The following is a 20,408-nucleotide window of genomic DNA, read 5'->3' as shown; positions in this document are numbered from 1 at the left end:
TCTGAAAATAAAGAATGCTAAGCTAGATTATTTAAAAGTAGTCTCATACGTTCATAACCACATGAAAACACCTGATTCGTAATATTATTATTTTTCTAGTTTGGCGGAATTATTTGTTTTCGAAATATGCGCTTACAATACCGCGGAATAATTTCAAACAAATTGTTTTCGTCTTCGCTTTGTGAAAACTAAAAGGACTGAATTTAGATAAAATAAATGAAATTTCGCCATTTTGATCATTATATTGTCGAGTAAAAATTTATCTAGTATCACAATGGCTTTTGTATTAAATTAATAAGTTATTCTTGCTAAGAAAATTCGAAAAATATTTCTTTGATTTATTGATTTAAACTCCATCGGAGTTAAGGTTGAGAACCGAACTGTGCATGTGCGCTTAACAAAATTTTATCAAAATCCAGTTACGTCAACTAAAAAGTAAAAATTTTAATTATTATCATTCTCAACACTGCTTAAACGACTAAGTTTTTAAATTTTAATCATTCTTAGCAAAAACTGTCTTTAAAAAATAAACGAACATTTTATACAATAAGTTTTTCTCCTTTTAATGGTTTTGTGACGTTAAAAATGAACTCTAAAGAAATATACCATAAATATTATCATATTTTAGAATGCTAAATTAAAAGATGAGTAGATCGGAGAGAGTTTCTTTGCTGTCTGAGAACAGAGGGGATAGTTCCAGCTTTACAGGGCTCCCTGTTAGGTATTAAATACCGATTCTTAAATTTTCATCCAATATATTTAACACATGACAAAAATGCGGCGGTGACTATTGAGGCACGGGGTCCGTTGGTTGCAAAGATTGTTACTCAAAGGGATTAAAGAAGTATTGTGACCCTCCATTTTGTGTAGAGGGTACAGAGGATTAGACGGTTCTCAACGGAACCCTCTAAACCTTAGAATGGTCTAGAATAAATTATATTTGAATAAATTTTTTTTTTTAATTTATGTTTTTTCTGTTAAAGTATCTTGTTGATTAACAGCAGCCCAGACTATAATTGTCAGAATTCAACATTTTTCGTCTCAGGAAGTGATATATCTACTTTCTACTATTTATTATTGTGAATCTGACCTGCTGCTCTGTAGAAAAGGGTCACTTTAAATTACTCCAACAGCACACATTAAGCTTAATTTTTAAATTGTTGAAGATCATCTGTTAGTCATCTTTAGTGTAAATATGTAAATAAGAAATAATAATAGATAATAGTTAAATATCAATGATTATTTGGACATTAGTCCTCAATGTTGTCCGTTTACAATTGATATTATAATGATTTTTATCATTGTTATTTTTGTTATGAGTATTTATCATAACTTTTATCAATATTAACCTTAGATATATAATTATAGGCGAGGAGAAGCTAGATACGGAAATGTTGGATTGTCTTCTGGAGGAGGAAGTTGGAACAGGAGACTGAACGAGTATGCTAGAAGTCCTACTTCAGCTTTAGGTTCAAGTCTAGACAGTGGAGCCTCTGGAGCCAGGTAGGTCTTTGACAATATCATAAGTAAACCTAGATATTTGGAACCTGGAATTTTTGTGTTGCTTATCTGGGGATCTAGTATTGATTTCCATCTAATGCAGAGCTCGAGATTAATTTAATTCCTCTTCGAAATTCCATTGGATAACTTTAATTGTGGGATTTAGCATTCATTTCCAAATTTATAAGTGATCACATTGGATATCAAGATCAAAAGTTACGTTCTCTGTTTCTAGTTCAAATAGGAAAAACTAATGAGATAAAATCGCTGATTCCTTATATTTTACGTCGAGCAATTGAAATTGAGGTGATGCGATGCTAAAGTTATATAAAAAGCTTGTTTCTAGTTTCACTCTTCACGGAACTGCATTGTTTTGTATTTGCTACAGAAAAGGTTTTGAAATACTACTTTTCTTGCAATAAATTTTATTTTTGTGTAACTCTCATCTCCTCTTTTAATAAGTTTCTAATTATTCTTCTATTTCTAGGCGGACCAGAGATAAGAATATAGCTCCTGTCGTAGAGGAAGAAGGCACGGAAAGACGACCATACCATTATAGGAAAATAATCATATTTAAAACAGAAGTTTGAATTCATAGTAACCTAGGTCTAGATTATACAGCACAACAAATTACCTGGGTTGACATGGCTGAGATAATGATAAATCATGTTTTTAAAGTACTATTCATTAAAGTATCAGGAGCGAGAAGGCAAAAAAGTAAAAAAAAACATCAAATAAAACATTGCAGACTTCTTGATAATGGAAAAAATGAACACAAAAAAATGTAAAGGAAGTATGACATTTTTTGACCTTAAGAAAGATAATAGAATTTGCGACAAATTTGACCCTTCTAAGGATTTGCGAAAAAAATCAAGCACAGATTTATATTAATTTGAGCTAGGTTGCTAAACTACCTGTCGCCGGTTCAAATCGTGAATCATGAGGATTTTAATTGGTAAATCAAGACATAAACCGGCCGGTAGGAAGTTCAGTGACCTCTCCAATCCTTTAAATTTGTATTTTAAACAGAAGCCAGACTAATGTTACTGAAGGAACTCCCCTGGTTGGACAAATAGATGCTGATCCAGTAGAGTTAGCTCACTACAGGAGATATCAATACTATACCAGGTATTTCATTTCATTTGATATATTTTATTACTTCTTCTGATTGAAGAATTGATTTAAAATAGATTTAAAACTTATATTTTCTACGTAATCAACGCTGAAAAAAATTACATAATTGATTTATTGATTTATGCAATGATTATTTATGATTGATTCGATTAATTGACTGAATTGGTTTGATGATTTTACTGTTGATTTAATTGATGACTTGCACAATGATCTGACTGATGATTAGTCTGATGATTTTACAAGTAATTCGATTGATCAGTTGATTGATCATTTGATCGATTGCATTCTAGATTACAGAATCAGGCCGGAGTTAATCTTGATCTTCTGAATATCCCGGACCATGTTGTTCCTGCTTCCTTCTATCAGATCTATCTACCTGGAGTCCAGACCTCGGGGAAACAATCTAGTATAGGGACAACACAGAGCATCATTTAAAATGGTTCAAACTTTCAAAAAACTCTCAAGGATTTCGTTTCTTCCGATTTCACTTATGTTTTTAAAGTGGATAAATTTTACATACAATTATCAAAAAGAAGATTTATAAAGTTTTTGTTTACTTTTTATAAAAAGTTTTTTGTTTTGGTTCAGATTATAACTCTTTAACTTCTTGACCGATTTGTCGTATATTTAAATTGGAGAATTTGGTGAAACAAAATGAACATTCTTAGTTTGGTTTAAAAAATCTAAGTTGAGAGGGACGATTTTTATAAGGAAAGTTTAGTCTCCAGGCAAAACTGGGTTCCCAAACTAGTCTATTATATTTTTGTAAACTGTGTCTGTTGTTAGTAACTATTTTCTCTATCTGGAACACAATGATGGGAACATCCTTGCTTAGTATGCCCTGGGCCTTGCAGCAGGTAATCAAGTGATTCATCATCATTATCATTTACAGTATTTGCATGATCACTTATATAATCATTGATCGTCGTCCTTTTTTTGTTTAACCATAACTATCTACCTCAATATAATTTGCAATTTTATGTTTAGTACAGCAGAATCTTTATCATTTGCAAAAAAATTTTAAACTTCGATTATGATATTCATATTTATCATCATTAGTAGCATTTCTGTCATCATCGTTGTGTTCATCATCAATATAAATGCTTTTCTTAACTTAATGTTTATCATCAATAGCATTCACATTCTGAAATCATTATCATGCGCAAAATCAGTTTTAGAATTTCCTTCATCATTAGTAACATGTCCGCCATCATTGTTTATATCATCGACATGATTTTCAGTTTCTACTTCATGTTTATCATAAACAGCATTCACATTCTTAAATCATAATTAATATTCATAATCATTTACAGAATTTAAAACATCATTTGTAGCAGCAGTTGCGCCCTCATCTTCCTGTTCAATATCAATTAAATTTTCAACTTCGTATTTATCAAATAAATATTTACATTCTTCAACCTCATCCTTATCACGATCATCAAAATAATTTGCTTATAATATTTTTTTCATTTTTAATTTTAGTCTTTGCACAAAACCTTCTTTTTATTTTTTTTGCAGGAACTTTGCATTTGCAACATTAAGTTCTTGTTGATTTTTATCAAAAACATTTGAAAAATCATGTTTCAGTTTCTTATATATCTAGGCTGGATTAGTGATGGGGTTGTTTATGATGCTAATAATATCAGGACTGTGTCTTTATACTGCATACAGAATACTCCAGGTACAACATTCATAGGGAAACAAATAAACATTTGCTATAAACTTAAATTTTCTAGTCTATATATCTTTTTAACTTTATGTCGTGGACCTTTAATATTTCAAACCATAAGTTACATAGCCAAAGTTTGAAATATCAAAGGTTACGCCATCAGAGTGCAAAGTAATAGGGATTAGAAGATGAGAGTTTGTGGAAAGTATTCAGTTCATTTGTCTATAATTTGTTAAAGTTTTGAATATCTATTTATGTATCTATTTAGCTACTGAATGTTTATTAACAATTTTTTTGCTACGATTTTGTTTTGCTTAGATTGATGTTTTAATAATTTTGTTCTTGTACATTTAGAAAAATCATTTCAATTATTGACGTAACAAGAAATTTAATCGCAGCATAAAATGAAAAGATTGAAATGAATACATATCAACAACACATTGTCCCGAATGATAACACAAGGTGAACATGTGGCTGGTTATTATATGTTAAAGGGAGTGACCGGCTATGTAAGGTAGTTGAACTGAGTATGCAGTGTTGTGGAAAACTTCTTTCGGATTCATTTGAGACATATTAAACTTTTTAAATCCTGAGTTTGAGCGCAAAAAAATCTTTTTATAGGTGTATTCTGTGCAAAGTAGAACTGTAAAAATATCCGAGTTTAGTGATCTGTGTGGACTTATGTTAGGTAAAATCAAGTTAGGAAATATTTAAAAGATCAAGAAAAAAGTTTTAAAAACCAAATCAAAAGTAAATCTCACTTTAGATGATCATTTTCTAAGTTTTTATATTATTATTTCGGGTAGGGTTACTATTAGATAGCTGATTGATATTACAATAATTTCTGAAAAACTTGTTAATCTGTTCATACAGATATTATTATATTAATCTATTTCAGGAAAATGGGCAGAGATTCTTGCCACTATTTTCTCTGTACTTGCAGTGCTGGGGGCTGCAATAGGTAGCATTTTAGTTGTACAATTTTATCTATCTGCTCGTCAAATATTAACATTTTTAAATAACAAAAATAAAAATTTCTGATTTTTATAGTTTATTTGAAAACAATATACCAAAAAGTAAAATTGTAAAATTTGAATTTTTTATTTTCAAATCTTCAAATTTTGATTTTTCTTCAGTTTACTGGGTGTTGATGTCCAACTTTTTGTTCAACACTGTTGAGTACATACATGATGTAGCAACTGGAGTTAATATCACAGATACAGGTATAGAAGATGGGGGGTGGAGGGGTGTCCCAACCTTTCTTATTTTATGCTAAAATGGACAAAGAAAAGAGGAAAATGAGAATTGAATTAATAAAAGGTTTAACTTCAAACTATGTCTGGTAATCTTGTTTAAAATTTGAAATTCTAAAGTTAAAAGTTATTCACTGTATTGTTTGTGTTTTCTTCTCAAAATTTACTTCATGCATGTATTAAATGTTTGCTAAATGCAAAACAACTAAGTTTAAAACTAATAGTTCAAGCCTTTATTATTTTGCACTGAAGTAAAACATTATGTTAATTACTAGACAATGATATTTAAAGGGGTTTACTGTCCTTCCAATGTCACAGAAAACAATCCTAATATTGGTCTATTAGAAGCTTCAGGTAGAAACAAATTAACATAAAAAAGAAAAAATAACAAACATTTAAAAAGGAATTCAGAATTAATTAACGATTATAGAAATGATCAACGAAACAAATAAACAAATAAACAAATAAACAAATAAACAAATAAACAAATAAACAAATAAACAAATAAACAAATAAACAACTAGAACAAATGAAAAAATTAAACAAATGAACAAATGAAGAAGTAAACAAATAGAACAAATAGAACAAAAAGTATACAAGTAAGTAAGAAGAAATAGAAGAAATAGAAGAAATAGAAGAAATAGAAGAAATAGAACAGATAGAACAGATAGAACAGATAGAACAGATAGAACAGATAGAACAGAAAGCACAGATAGAAGAAAGAGAACAGTTAGAACAGATAGAACAAAGAGAACAGATTATTATTATTATTAAAGGACAACCCATCATTCAATGAAATAGGGGTCGGCGCTCCTGACCGTCGAAACAACGTATCCAAATAGAAATAGAAGAAATAGAACAGATAGAACAGATAGAACAGATAGAACAGATAGAACAGATAGAACAGATAGAACAGATAGAACAACGTATCCAAATAGAAATAGAAGAAATAGAACAGATAGAACAGATAGAAGAAATAGAACAGATAGAACAGATAGAACAGATAGAACAGGTAGAACAGGTAGAACAGGTAGAACAGATAGAACAGATAGAACAGATAGAACAGATAGAAGAGATAGAAGAGATAGAAGAGATAGAACAGATAGAACAGATTAAACAGATAGAACAGATAGAACAGATAGAACAGATAGAACAGATAGAACAGATAGAACAAATAGAACAAATAGAACAAATAGAACAAATAGAACAAATAGAACAAATAAAACAAATGAAGAAATGAATAATGGAATAAAGAAATGAAGAAATGAATAATGGAATAATGAAATGGAAAGATTAACAAAGAAAATAAACAAACAAACAAAATCAAAGTCAAACAGACGAAAGAATTAATGAACCAAGACTTAAATGTTTTAGGATGGACTATACCTATGGAAGATATCTGGGGACAATTTACAACTGTTCCACTCTTTCTTATTCTATTCCTCTTCCCTCTTGTAAACCTAAGGAAACTATCTATCTTATCTGTATTCTTATTCTTGAAGAAACTCCTGGCTTAATTTAAAATAGTGGCATGTCGTTTCTCAACGGTACCCTTCAAACCTTTGTCTGAGTTAGTTATCTATCTGAATATTGATCATTTTCAATTGTTATGCGGATTTCTGCTGCAAGGACAATGATGGAAATTGTCATCAAGACAGAAAAGTGGCGATAACTTTCTCAGATAAAGGTTTTAGAGGTTACCCTTGTAAGTTATACACGCCACTCCTTAAATCGGCTTCAATTTACATCTGAAGTCCCTTTAAATATTCCTCCTGTTCTTTAGATAGATAGATAATTATTCTCGCATAGATCTGCCACGTTTTTTACCAAGTTCAATTCCCTTGGAACAGTTTCTATTCTCTTTATTCTCTGCTCAGTGCTCTACAGGTTGGAGTTTAGTTTTATTCATAGTTTTCCATCTTTTTCATTTATTTTCTACATGTTTTCACATTTTCTCTCACTTCTCTGGTCTCTAGCACCATTTTTTCTTATTTAAGATAAATGCTAATATTCTTGAATTTTTTCTGACTTCGTAGCTCATAAAGATTAGATAGAATAATTTTATTGATTAAAATGTATTATTTTTATAGATTAAATCAATCAAATCCACGAAAATGTTGTGAACTTGCTTTCTTTGACATAATTCACATAATAATCATCTGAATTTTTATAATCTTATGCATTGATTTGCTTCTCCAATTTGAGATTATATTTTCATTTTATGTTTTCTTATAAATTATAATGGTTCTAATCTAGATGCTATGAGTGGGGGATTCACGCTGAATTCAGTGACGTCTCAAGTCCTGAGTTCATACCTCTCTTCAGATCCTCTTTCCCCAGCCTCTCGGGTATCCTTGCCCTCGGCCTCTTCATACACAACGCCATTATCACCATCATGTCCAACAACAGGGTGCAGGAGCACAATGGCAGGGATATGTCCATAGCATATTTTCTTGTTACTGCAACCTATATGGCGATTGGAGCTGCCTTCTATCTCTCATTTCCACTACCAAAGGTCAGAATGAATATACAGTATAATTATATAACTTAAATAGATTTAATTCTAACTTGATAAAATGTTTTAAGTGTTTCACTTTGAGCATCAAGATTAGGCTAAACTAGATCTTGATTTATCCTAATTTTTCCTGAGAAATAAAGAATTATGGCCCCTGCAGTATGAAGAATGCAGTGCTTAGGATCCATTTGATGCTGATCCAGATCCTGGATCCACACTGGATAAAAAATGGATCCGGATCCGGATCCAGATCCAGGTCATTTCTTTAAGATTTCCTGAATTTTTTTAACAAAAAATAATTTTCAAATTTTTTGTTTTAATTTTTTTCGCTTATTTTTATCCTAAAACTTGATAAACCATTCAGAAATGAGAAAATTTTTAAAATCTCTTTTTTCAAAAGTTCAGATTTGAGTTTAGGATTAAAAAAGTTTTTTTTTTGCAGTTTTTGGTTGATATTTTACCCCTTGGATCCGGATCCGTGGATCCGCATATTTTTGCGGATACGGATCCGGATCCAGGAAGCCAAAATCTTGCGGATCCAACGTATTCGGATCCTAAGCACTGGAAGAATGATGGTTTAACTGTTTAGAATTGTATAGAGGATAATCTACTGAATAACTTCTTAAAACATGATGGCTTAACTGTTGCTGCCAAAATATTTCTCTTCTTCCAAATGACTACAGTGTTTCCACTTATAATGTATCTTCTCAGGTTAGTTTCTTATTGGGGTTTATTATGTAAATGTTAAACTTGCATTTTTCCCTAATATATTTTTGATTACCTTTTGTTGTGAATTTTAATTGGCACTTTTAAATTGGAGGGTAACTAGACCAATACCTGAAGGATGGCTTCTAAAAAATGTTTTGGATGGAATTTTTCCTGAAAAGATTTAATATTTTTTGTTTGTATTCTGTAGAGTTTCCGTCCTGTATCCGATATTCCGTAATGTATGGCCTGGTCTAAAGTATGTTCTTCTACTCAATACTGCTGTTATCGCAGTCTGTGTGATGTTTGCAATCTTCATGCCTAAGATAGGAACTATTATCAGGTATATCATGGATTAAAGATTAAGTTGATTGATTGATCGAGCAAATGGATGTATGATTGAACGATTGATTGAATAATTGAGCAAAATTGTAACAATTAAATTATTGAACTAATAAATGATTGAATGATTGAATGATTAAAGGATTGAATGATTAAAGGATTGAATGATTAAAGGATTGAATAATTGAACAATTGAGTAATTTAACAATGAACAATTGAATAATTGAACAATTGAACAATTGAACAATTGAACAATTAACAATTGAATAATTGAACAATTGAACAATTGAACAATTGAACAATTGAAAATTGAACAATTGAACAATTGAACAATTGAACAATTAAAAAATTGAACAATTGAACAACTGGTTGACTGGTTGACTGGTTGAATGAAAATTTAGAATGTGAAATAATTTCTAAATCTTACTATTCTTCAGGTTTAGTGGTGCTGCTTGTGGGATGACCTTGATATTCACTCTACCCGTTCTTGTTCATCTAGCCAGTTGTAAGCGGTCTGGACCTGTGTCATGGACTTCTCTTATCATCCACATTCTTATTATTGTGTTTGGAGTTGCAAATTTTATGGCCCAGTTCTTTATTTAGCTCGGCGGTGCTGTTTTAGTTCCTTCCGTATATTTTCTTCTAACTGCGGAAATTAAGAGTTCTGAATGTGGGGATTTTAGTTTTTAAATATTATTTATTACTTAGTTGTATGGTTGCCACCTGCCACTAATGCGCTTTCAAAAAGCTTATTTAGGTTGTTTGATAGTTATCATTGTCATTTTATAGTTTCTATATTATTTTATGTTGTACGTTTTCAATCCCCCGCCAGCTCATCCTTCTTAATATTAGTATTTCCCAAGAAAGTTATCGATTTTGGAAATTTTGCCCTATTGGTTTAAATAGATGTTTATTTACCAGAAAAATTCTAGATTTGACGCACCTCTATTGCATAATCCTTTGCATTTTACTATGAAAATTGTGATTGGTTAACAAAATTGTTCAACCATTAAGAAAATTATTTGTAGATTTTTTTTCTCTCCTTTATGTTGAATGAAATTGTGCCCAAGAAAACTTTTATTACCCAGGTTTAAATTTTAAAATATGCGTGAACCTGTACATTGTACAATACAATGTTCATTGTACATGGCATCATTGTAAATATTCGGAAACAGCTTTAAATTTAAATCAATTTGCCTTTTTACAAATTTGATGTTGGTAAATTATTTAGATACTCTCAGATAAATGTAAATACTAAATAGTACAGAACAGAAATTGTCATAATATTTTAATAATTAAATGCTTTTAATGTGTTGTATGTCTACGCATAATGGTTTTATGCTATAATGTAAAAATTTCTATATTTATATTAATATTTAAATATTAGGTACTTATATTATTATAAATTTTCAGAAAATGAATTTGGCGGATCCAAATGATGATCTTGTTTCAAGTGTATCGTTATATAAGTAAGTATTGAGTAGTTGCTATAGTTGTCTTGTAAAATAAATAGAAATTTGTTATGAACATTGTAAGTCACAGGACCCAAGGGAAGGTTTATGGTATTTTAAAAAGTAAAATTTTGAAAATCCACGAAAAATAATATCAAATCTGTAAAGCTTTTTTTGTTTTTGTTCTATGAATTTTCAAAGAGAAAGAGCCCCAATAAAAAGTTAAAATAGAAGATGGACGCCATAAAAGCCTCGTAGAGTACATTTGAGTGTAAGCATTTAATTAAAAACAGAATCGAACAAATGTTTTGGAAAATTTAAATTATACACAATGTACATGATCAATCAATGTCGTTTACTTTGTAGGTGACAGAGGATTTTTTATTTAAAGTAATATAAGACATAGACTATGATTGATTAATTCTTTAAAGTAGGCCTACAAAGTATTTTTTATTTCAGGAAAAGAGCCCCGTACCTTTACGGGTTTACCACACCTTTTTTCTTCTTGTACATAGCTTGGTTGTACAATTGGTTGGTTGTGTACGGGTACAATGAGTACGTTGAGATCGGTACAGTCTGCGGAGTAGTCCTTCTTCTTATTCATGTATTAGGTAAGCATTTATTCTAGTACGTGAAAACGTGTAAATAAAACACATTGTAGGTATTGATCCCAAAATTGTATTTTGCAGTTAAGACCTAATTAGAATATTTTTTCTAATGATTAAAATGAAAGGTTTTTATTTTTTTTTGTAAATTTTTTTAAATAAACCTTTGTTAATGAATAAATTTATAAATTATCTTTCTTTTAAGTTTTGTTGAGTTGTTATTGGTCTGTAAGTATACAAGCTGTCATGATGTGCTCCAGTGTACCTGTCACTAGCAAACAAGATGCTACATATGCTAAAGTAAGATTTTTTTGATAATTTTACAATTCGACTCTTTGTTAAAAAAACTTTCGCTCTTTACAATATGTGCCTCAAAGCCTATCAACATGTAGTATTCAGTTATTTTTTCCCCATTTTCTTGCAGTTGTTCTTTCAAAATTTTCTCTTTTTATATTGTGTTTTCTAATTATTGTTTTTTTTTCTGTCCGTACACAATTACTTTTCTTATATTTCACTCCTATCTCTTGTATTTTTCCTGATGTAGTTCCGTAGTTTAACTTTTCTCTCATTCAACCTAGTCAATATATTCCAACAACTCACTTTAAGTTTTTCTCAATCAGTTTTTCCTTGAAAGCTTCTTAATGTATTTCTCCAGGTTACTCCGCTTGAAAATCACGGGTTCTCTGAGCTTGTCAGATTGGCTAGAACAGGACCACATCAATTATGGTTCTCCTTCCAGAAAATTAAATACGTGTTTGACACAGAGAAGAAGATATTCCGAACCATCCAGTTTCCAGTGGACATGGAGCTAAAGACGTACAGTGAGTGCAAGGGGTGGATGGAGGAAGAGGTGCATGATAAGACAATGTTTTATGGGAATAACGAGGTAGAGATGGCAGTTCCAGAGTTTAAGGAACTGTTTCTTGAGAGGGCAACCGCACCATTCTTCGTATTCCAGGTTTGTTCTGATGTTCAAATAAAAGGCTGAAAATTCTTAAAATCAAGTTGATAAAATTATATAATTTAAGCTCTGATTAATTTATAGTGCTTTGTATATCTTGCAGTTGCATGGGTAAAATATCCTGGTAGTTGACCCACTTTCCTTTATTGTTATTGAAATTAATAAGTATAGTTTTTATTATTTCCAGATCTTCTGTGTTGGATTATGGTGCCTGGATGAGTACTGGTACTACTCTGTGTTCACCCTGATGATGCTGGTAATGTTTGAGTGCACCCTTGTCCAGCAACAGATCAGAAATATGTCGGAGATCAGGAAGATGGGAAACAAGCCTTACATGATCCAGGTACATTTTTGATAATAATTTCTTAAACTAATTTTATTTTACTAGGAACCGAATTTAATGAATTTGCGGAGTCGCTGAACTTCTGCCGGTTCAAAATTTAATTACTGATTCAAAACCTTCCTTAATTTTGAACTAGTGGTTCACATAACAAATGTGTCATCGTTATGATTCTAAAACCAAGCAATCCTCCTACATCTTTTATTTCAACAGATAAAAAATTATACCCAGCTACTGTCTCACGAACTGTCGTCAGTTCTTGGTCTTTGTTTCCCAAACTTGGGTGGTGTTGATGCACATTTGATTGATTGATTTGATATCTTTAAATGTTTTCTTCAAGGTATATCGTGGACGAAGATGGAGACCCTTGCCAACCGATCAACTGATTCCTGGCGACATTATCTCCATCAGTAGATGTTTGAATGATAACCTGGTTCCATGTGATATACTTCTACTCCGGGGTCCTTGTATAGTAGACGAGAGTATGCTCACAGGGGAGAGTATTCCTCAGATGAAGGTAAAAGATAATTTTCCCGCAGTTTTAATGAATCATTACTCATTGTTTTGCTTCGTTTGTTTAAAAACTTGTAATAAAAACTTCCAACATTTTGAAACTGTACTCTTTAGAGTTTGATTTTGATAAACTTTGCAGTGTTTGTATCCCAAGAGAAAATATAAAGGAAAAACTAACTAAAAAATCAATCTTTTGATTCGTTTTTTTGCATATACTTCTCTAAAAATGTTCAGAATTAACGCTTCTAAAATTTATAAGACTTAGATTTTTTGGAATCTTTTTGAAATTCAAAAAATCTACAAAAACGAACTTAAAGGACTTAAATTCCGACATATGACATTTGGGGAGGTTTAAGGTCTCATTATTTTAGAAATAATTTTTAACAGTCAGAATTAACACTCTTGTTTGTGAATGGCTTTTGATTTTACAATACCTGACCAGTAAGAGACTGTCAACATTGTTTTAAGAGACCCTGCATATTAAAAATTGCGTTCTCTATTCACAGCGGTGTCTTTTAAAGGTTTACCCAAGCTGAGTAACAATTTTTACAATTTTGGTCGTGTTGCTGGGATCATTCCGATTAATTTAAACACTCGATTAATTAACGATTATACATAAAACAAATCCGGGCTGAAAACCCACCTCTCAGTCAGGACTTGAAACTCCAAGCTGTAGAGTGGAGCCTAAAGCTCTCCCTAACATTCATGATTTGATTTGATTTGATTTGTGAAGAGATTTAAGTCTCTCAGTTTTCTTTGAAGAAATCCACAAGCCAAGTTTAGATAAACTGATCTTCAAAGTAAATAGGATTATCTACATTATTTTTGCTCAGATGAAAGTCTATAAAGTTGTGAATCGGATGATATGTATGTGGGTCTCTTTAAATTACGTCGACAGTTCTTTTAAACAAGGTTCTAAAATAATCACAAGTGATGTATATCTCTGTGTGTAAAGGAGTCCCTGGAGAATAGTTCCTGGGACGAGGGTAGATGTCTAGACCTGGACCAGGATTCAAGATTACATGTTCTATTTGCTGGAACCAGGGATACATGCTTTATTCCTCAAATAAAAATTAGCTTATCATGTTTATTTTATAATTGATAGTTGAGGACAATTGTATCTTGTTTTATTATGTTATTGGTAAATTTTTATATTTCTACGGAATTTGATACAAAAAATTGCTCAGTTTTCCAAAACATATGAAACTGGCATTTAAACTCCGGATAATTAGTATTTTGGATTTAATGTTGATAAGAATATTCTTTTTAATCTAATATTATCTGGTTTAATGTAACATACTGGATACAAACCCTAAACTCCGGATAATTAGTATTTTGGTTTAATGTTGATAAGAATATTTTTTTAAATCTAATATTATCTGGTTTAATGTAACATAGTGGATAAAAACCCTAAAAATAACATATGTTTATATACAAAATGACAGTCCTAAATGAACCTCTTCTAATTTAATTTTATAATTTCAAAATTTTAGAAATATTTCGCTTTGACACAAGTCAAGTATCTGTATCTACAGAATAGTTCAGCATACTCCTCCGAGTAAGACAGCTGCAGGACTACGAGCTGGAGATGGAGGATGTGTTGGATATGTTCTTCAGACAGGGTTCAATACACAACAGGTAATTAACCAACACGGCATGTCATGTCATCTCTCAAGGGCATATACAGGATTTTAATCTAGATAGGGCCAAAAATTGCGCCAAATGCTTTGAGGCATTCTTGGGAAGCGAAGAACTTTTTGTTGGTTTAATTTAAGTTTGAGGTTATAACCTCCCCCCCCTTAATACGCGCTTGCCTTCGTCTTCTTGGACCCTGTCAAATTTTTATCATATCATTAAGTTACCTGTATTGAATTTTCTCTAAGTCTAATGCCAAAAAAAGAAAATATTCTACTTACAATTTTGATAAGTTTTAAAAATTGTTTATTTATACACATCCAAAAAATGACATATAAAACTAACAAAAAATATGATGTGTAGTTCTTACACTATAATGGTTTTGATATGATTTCCACGTATGGTTTTGCTCACTTATCTAATATTCTCTTGTAAAGGGTAAACTTCTCCGGACAATCCTGTTCGGAGTGAAGCGGGTGACGGCTAACAACCTTGAAACCTTCTTCTTCATCCTCTTCCTTCTCATCTTCGCCATCGCAGCTGCCAGCTATGTCTGGATCTACGGCACAATGGACCCAACCAGGTGAACAAAAAGCATAGTAATCGGGGCCCAGATTTAATGAATAACTGGAAGTAGTTGACCCGGATAGATTTAGTTGAACCACTTCTCTTCAACTTATATACGCACACAAAAGATGTGGTCTAACTATGTCTATGTCAAAATTACACCCCCCTCTGACTTGATTTTTGATGAAGCGTGGGAAAAATTTAAAATTGGGCAACTTAAATGAGAGCGCAAAAGATGTGGTTTAACTATGTCTACGTGGCAGGGATGTATATTTTTCAAAAATACACCGGGGGGGGGGATGATTTTCGGTGAAATGAAAAATTGGTCAACAAAAGGCAACTTTTTTCATACGTATTGATACTTTTTCCCCAGAAATTTTCCCCTTTACACAAAAGGGGGGGAAAGGAAAGAATAATATTTTTCGAGAAAATATACACCCAGCCCTGCTACGTGGTTCAAATATAAAAAAAAAATTGATTTAACGTTAATATGTATCTTGTGTTTAGGAATCGTTACAAGTTGTTCCTTGAGTGTACACTGATCCTGACTAGTGTAGTACCTCCTGAACTACCTATAGAGCTCAGCCTTGCAGTCAATACTAGCCTTCTCTCTCTTTCTAAACTTAAAGTCTACTGTACAGAACCATTCAGGTTTAGATTTTTAAAGCATTTTTTTAGGATCTTAGGTTTTAACGGATCTACCAATCATAATTTATTTCCACCATCTCTCTGTGAATTAACCATTAATTGAAAATATTTGTTGTTATATTTAAGAGTTGAACTCCCATATTCAAAAGATTATTGGCTAAGTTTATGTAGTTTACCTCTATCTTACTTAAAAGTTTGGTTTACTTAAATAATTACTTGGATTTTACATTTCTGTAAAATAGAAAAGTTTTGAAATGAATGTAAGGACTAAACATTATATTTTACGAAAGTTTGAGTTGATTTTTACAACAGCAAAATTGGGGGTTAAAATTGTATTTAAAGATTAAGGGTTGAGGATTGAAAATGCTGAAACTAGTTTTTGATAAAAAAAATTTATTTTATTTTTACTTTAACATAAAGATAGTTTGAGCAAATGAAGAAAAACCGGAGCTGAAGAATTTTCGACCAACAATGTTGATATTATTTCAGGATCCCATTTGCCGGAAAGGTTGAAATTCTTTGTTTTGACAAGACTGGAACTTTGACTAGTGACGACCTGGTGGTCGAGGGTATTGCAGGACTACCGCAGGAACCAGGCACTGGTCCACAGGAGAAGGTCAAGCAAAATCCAGATTTTTCACACAAAATTATATTTTCTTTATTTTTTACTTTTGTCTTAATCTTAGTTTTTAAAGACTGTATGAAACAAATCCCAAAGATCAAAATAACACACACCAAAAGATAAGGAATGGCTTCAGGAATCATTGTTATTCATCTGATTGTTTTGCTGAAAACTTAACAGTACATTTTTGGCAAAAAATAATTTTTTTAAAAAATTTGTTATAAACAGGATCCCTCCGCCTCAAGTATGTTAATCTTTTCAGGATTTCTTCAAAATAGGGTTTCTCCGATCAGAATCACCCCAAACATATTTTTCTTGATTAAAATGTCCTTAAATATTTTTTAAATTATAGATAGAATCTAAGTACGGAGTTATCCCAGTAGACAAAGCTCCTCTTCAGAGTATTCAGGTTTGTACAGATTAATATTCATCACATGTACAGTTGTACAACAGTTGTACACATGAACATGTGTAGTTGTGTACACTATTCTGAACGAGGGAGGGAACCCCCGGACGCCATGAGCGTCCAACCCTGCAGACGCGAGCCTCCCAGATTTGCTAGGCAGACCGAGCCTCCGCTATGCAGTAAATAGCCTTCGCCATGCAAAACGAGCCTCCTCTATACAGAAGTATTCTTATGCCACTACGTCAAAAAAATTGTTAATATTTTATACACATAAAAAACCAAGATTTAAAAAAAGCTGTGCTGAAGAGTAGAGGCTCTTTTACTGCGTAGCAGAGGCACGGTCTGCATAGCAGAGGCACGGTCTGCATAGCGGAGGCTTGGTCTTCTTAGTTGAGGCTCGATCTGCCTAGCAAATCTGGGAGGCTCGTGTCTGCATAGTGGAGGCTCATGGCGTCCGGGGGTTCCCTCCCTCTCTGAACACTGACTTGATGACAGGATGTTTCGACCATAGTTCCCTACTATATGTAATGTCCAATGTCCATTGTATATTGTAAATATGTATGATTGTGCAGTCTAGCTCTAGACAGCACTGTGTACGTTAAAGATTCTAAGAAATAATACAAAATTATTTGTTGTCAGTATTTTTTTTTTGTATTGACGTTTACTCTAACAGATTTCTTGAGATTTAAGAAGGATATTATGAAATTATATTTGGTTCAAATGTAGAATTTGAATTGAAATAATTTTTGAATGATTTATTTAGGTTTTGGCGAGTTGTCACAGTTTAGTTCAGCTAGATGATGGACTAGTAGGAGATCCTCTTGAGAAAGCTACCCTGGCGGCTGTAGATTGGTCTCTAACTAAGGTTAAGAACAAATAACCCCAAACAGTTGACTGAACAATTGAAACTGAATAAATAATAATTTTAAACCAAGAAAAAGTAAAAATTAAATTGTAGAAACACTTAAACACTTTGAAAAACTTTGAAACATTTAAATTACTTTAAACACTTCAGATTAATTTAAAAAACTTTTAAGCACACTTTAAAACTCAACACACTTTAAAACTCCTAAACACACTTTAAAACACTTTGAACTATACACTTTAAAACAATTTGAAACACCTGAAACACTTTGAAACAAATATAAAAATTTGAACCAAACCGTCTGGACTGTTATTAATAATAAAATAAATTGAAAATACTTATGTAAACCTAACCTACAAATATTTCAGGGTGAGGCTGTTATACCTCGCAAAGGAAAATATGGAGGACTGAAGATCTTCCAGCGTTTTCATTTTTCATCCGCGCTCAAGCGCATGAGCGTGGTTTGTGGTTATACTGTTCCTGCAACCTCGGACACTAATTATATTGCTACAATCAAGGTCAGTGATTTTGTGAAATAAAGCTTAAAGAAATTATTATGGGGGAGTTAAATTCCGAATTCCTCTATTAGTGGGAGAGGATAATTCGACCCATGAGCATTGAGTAATGAGAAAGCATGCCATAAACGTACCATCTTAAACAAAGTCAAGCCAAACTATTTTTTTAATATCGTTCAATTAAATTNCATTCTACAAATTTTAAAATCCTTTCTTCCTCAGAGAATTTAACCAAAAAATTAGTTTTGTATCTGTTGGAAAAAAGTTACAGTAAAATTTTAGGTTAGTCTCGAGAAAAGGGGTGAGTCAAATATTTATGTAGGGTGCTCCTGAAACCTTGAAGGGTATGTTTATCGATGTACCGGCCGACTACGACAAGAACTACTTGGCTTTATCAAGGAGGGGAGCCAGGGTTCTAGCTCTAGGTTGGAGGGATCTAGGCAGGCTCACTCATCAGGATATTAAGGTTAGATTCATTTAATTGATTGATTGATTTGATGGAATAATTTGGGTTCAAAATTGTTTTGTTTTAGTTAATTGATTATATAAGTAATATTAATAGATTTATTAGTTAATTTGTATTTAAAATGTCAGCTAATGACAAAATGACAAAATGATTTGTTAAAAGTAAACAGTGATTTATTTAATCAACTTTTAAAGATGGGTTGACTAATAGATTAGTTAATTTTCTAACCAGTTGATAAGAATATTCTTTTTAATCTAATATTATCNTGATGGCTAACATGGACTGTCAAGTGACCTCCCAATTTAAGAGTTCCATGCCCAATTCACAATGGTACCTTTTACTCATCTACCTATTCCAGTGAGCACCCGTGAGGAAGATATTGCCAGGTTTTAGTGTGAAATGTGTTAAATTCTGACAATTTTATCCCCTCTCTACAGTAAATCTCCACAAAAACCGCAATTAAAAAATAACAATTTTCAGATAGGAAAACGAAAATATCTTTCATCGTGATTGCTTAGATTAAATTAAAATTACGTGGATCAAGAGTGAAGAGTCTCTTTATGTAACCAATGTAACCAGACTGGACAGTTGATAAATTAATTGATATATTCTAGGAACTGACAAGAGAAGGTGTAGAGCAGAAGGCGATATTTGCTGGGTTTGTGATAATCTCCTGTCCGATGAAACCTGACTCCAAGTCCGTGATCAAGGAGTTGGTCGGGTCCTCACATCAGGTCAGTGAAGTAGTATGGAAAGGGGGGGGGGGATATTTTTTTTTTTTTTGTGTTTAATGTTAAAGAGGTTTAAGTACAGGTTCAAGCCGCTAACATCCATATTTGTGTTATACAAAAATGTAAGCTCTAAATTTCTTGGATGCCAAATGCGTTCAATTGGTTAAAATTTTAAATGAAAGAGATTTCAAGGATCAGTTCATAGGTATTTGAGAAAACTATGAGTAGGGTTCTCCAAAAATTCGTAAGAATGCTAATTTGCTGTATCTGACAGACCCCTGTTTTTCTCTTAACATTTTAACTGATTAACCCAAAAACTTCTTGAAAATAACTTTATTTAACCATTAAATAAAACTGATCAACCCCAAAAATCATGAACATTCTGTTGTTGATTGTATTTATATTGTGATTGATTGTAGGTTATGATGATTACTGGAGATAATCCTTTGACAGCTTGTCATGTAGCTAAACAGCTCAGATTCTCAAGAAACTCGACGACTCTTATCCTTACTAGGTTAGTCAGGGGTAAATATTTTGAAGGAAATAATTTTTAAAGATTCAAGGGAGTGGCGGAGGAGATTAGACAGGAAAATTATTTCCACTTTCTAACCAAATATTATTTTTTCCCCTAAAAAAAACATTTGTTTTCCTCAACTCGGGAAAAAATCCTCAGTATACTGAGGAAAATAAGATATTTTAGAAAGGGGACCAGGGGGGTTATTAGTTTCTAAGTAAATATATACCCTGAGGTTATTACTTGTCTAAATAATTCAGGAAAGAGGGGGGGAGGGGTATAATTTGGGGATTTAAAACCAGTTAAAAAGCAATATTTCTTATTTGTTTTTAATAAACCACTAGTATATTAACATCGATCATTTTATTGAATTTCTGGATTATTTTTTGCTGATAAATCACATTATTATTACAGTTTTGATAATTGTATTATGCATCAACAAAATAATTGT

The 20,408-nt window shown here is 31.9% G+C and overlaps 2 protein-coding genes across 5 annotated transcripts in view; both read left to right on the top strand.

Annotated features, from left to right (window-relative positions):
• The first annotated feature begins 416 nt into the window (after positions 1 to 416).
• On the top strand, positions 417 to 9,802 carry LOC111707984 (sodium-coupled neutral amino acid transporter 9). The gene is made up of 18 exons (XM_023481189.1): positions 417 to 435; positions 629 to 721; positions 1,369 to 1,503; positions 1,988 to 2,059; positions 2,530 to 2,628; positions 2,925 to 3,046; positions 3,421 to 3,491; positions 4,238 to 4,315; positions 4,925 to 4,991; positions 5,202 to 5,264; positions 5,440 to 5,526; positions 5,848 to 5,910; positions 6,931 to 7,021; positions 7,366 to 7,443; positions 7,813 to 8,071; positions 8,661 to 8,782; positions 8,988 to 9,119; positions 9,556 to 9,802. Exons 2-18 carry the CDS (start codon positions 645 to 647, stop codon positions 9,719 to 9,721), a joined length of 1,782 nt encoding a protein of 593 aa, XP_023336957.1. The 5' UTR covers positions 417 to 435; positions 629 to 644; the 3' UTR covers positions 9,722 to 9,802.
• A 685-nt stretch (positions 9,803 to 10,487) lies between these two features.
• LOC111707983 (manganese-transporting ATPase 13A1) overlaps positions 10,488 to 20,408 on the top strand; it is a 19,587-nt gene continuing 9,666 nt past the window's right edge. For 3 of the 4 annotated variants that reach the window (XR_002766565.1, XR_002766564.1, XM_023481187.1), the window contains exons 1-17: positions 10,488 to 10,587; positions 11,029 to 11,180; positions 11,380 to 11,474; positions 11,830 to 12,132; positions 12,323 to 12,478; positions 12,816 to 12,992; positions 13,944 to 14,029; positions 14,521 to 14,626; positions 15,061 to 15,206; positions 15,698 to 15,841; positions 16,328 to 16,454; positions 16,813 to 16,869; positions 17,630 to 17,731; positions 18,100 to 18,249; positions 18,569 to 18,712; positions 19,327 to 19,446; positions 19,863 to 19,957. Coding sequence is in view for 2 of the 4 variants with exons in the window: in XM_023481187.1 (XP_023336955.1) it covers positions 10,535 to 10,587; positions 11,029 to 11,180; positions 11,380 to 11,474; positions 11,830 to 12,132; positions 12,323 to 12,478; positions 12,816 to 12,992; positions 13,944 to 14,029; positions 14,521 to 14,626; positions 15,061 to 15,206; positions 15,698 to 15,841; positions 16,328 to 16,454; positions 16,813 to 16,869; positions 17,630 to 17,731; positions 18,100 to 18,249; positions 18,569 to 18,712; positions 19,327 to 19,446; positions 19,863 to 19,957 (2,213 nt within the window). In the remaining 2 variants the exon portion in view is untranslated. Of the gene's footprint in view, positions 10,588 to 11,028; positions 11,181 to 11,379; positions 11,475 to 11,829; positions 12,133 to 12,322; positions 12,479 to 12,815; positions 12,993 to 13,943; positions 14,033 to 14,520; positions 14,627 to 15,060; positions 15,207 to 15,697; positions 15,842 to 16,327; positions 16,455 to 16,812; positions 16,870 to 17,629; positions 17,732 to 18,099; positions 18,250 to 18,568; positions 18,713 to 19,326; positions 19,447 to 19,862; positions 19,958 to 20,408 lie in introns of all 4 variants that reach the window. The other variant, XM_023481188.1, reaches the window with a different exon arrangement.

The sequence above is a fragment of the Eurytemora carolleeae genome, unplaced genomic scaffold (assembly GCF_000591075.1).
Source record: "Eurytemora carolleeae unplaced genomic scaffold, Eaff_2.0 scaffold692, whole genome shotgun sequence".
Lineage (NCBI taxonomy): Eukaryota > Metazoa > Arthropoda > Copepoda > Calanoida > Temoridae > Eurytemora > Eurytemora carolleeae.
Note: the sequence above shows the minus strand (reverse complement) of the source record. Positions and strands in the feature narration are given on the sequence as shown.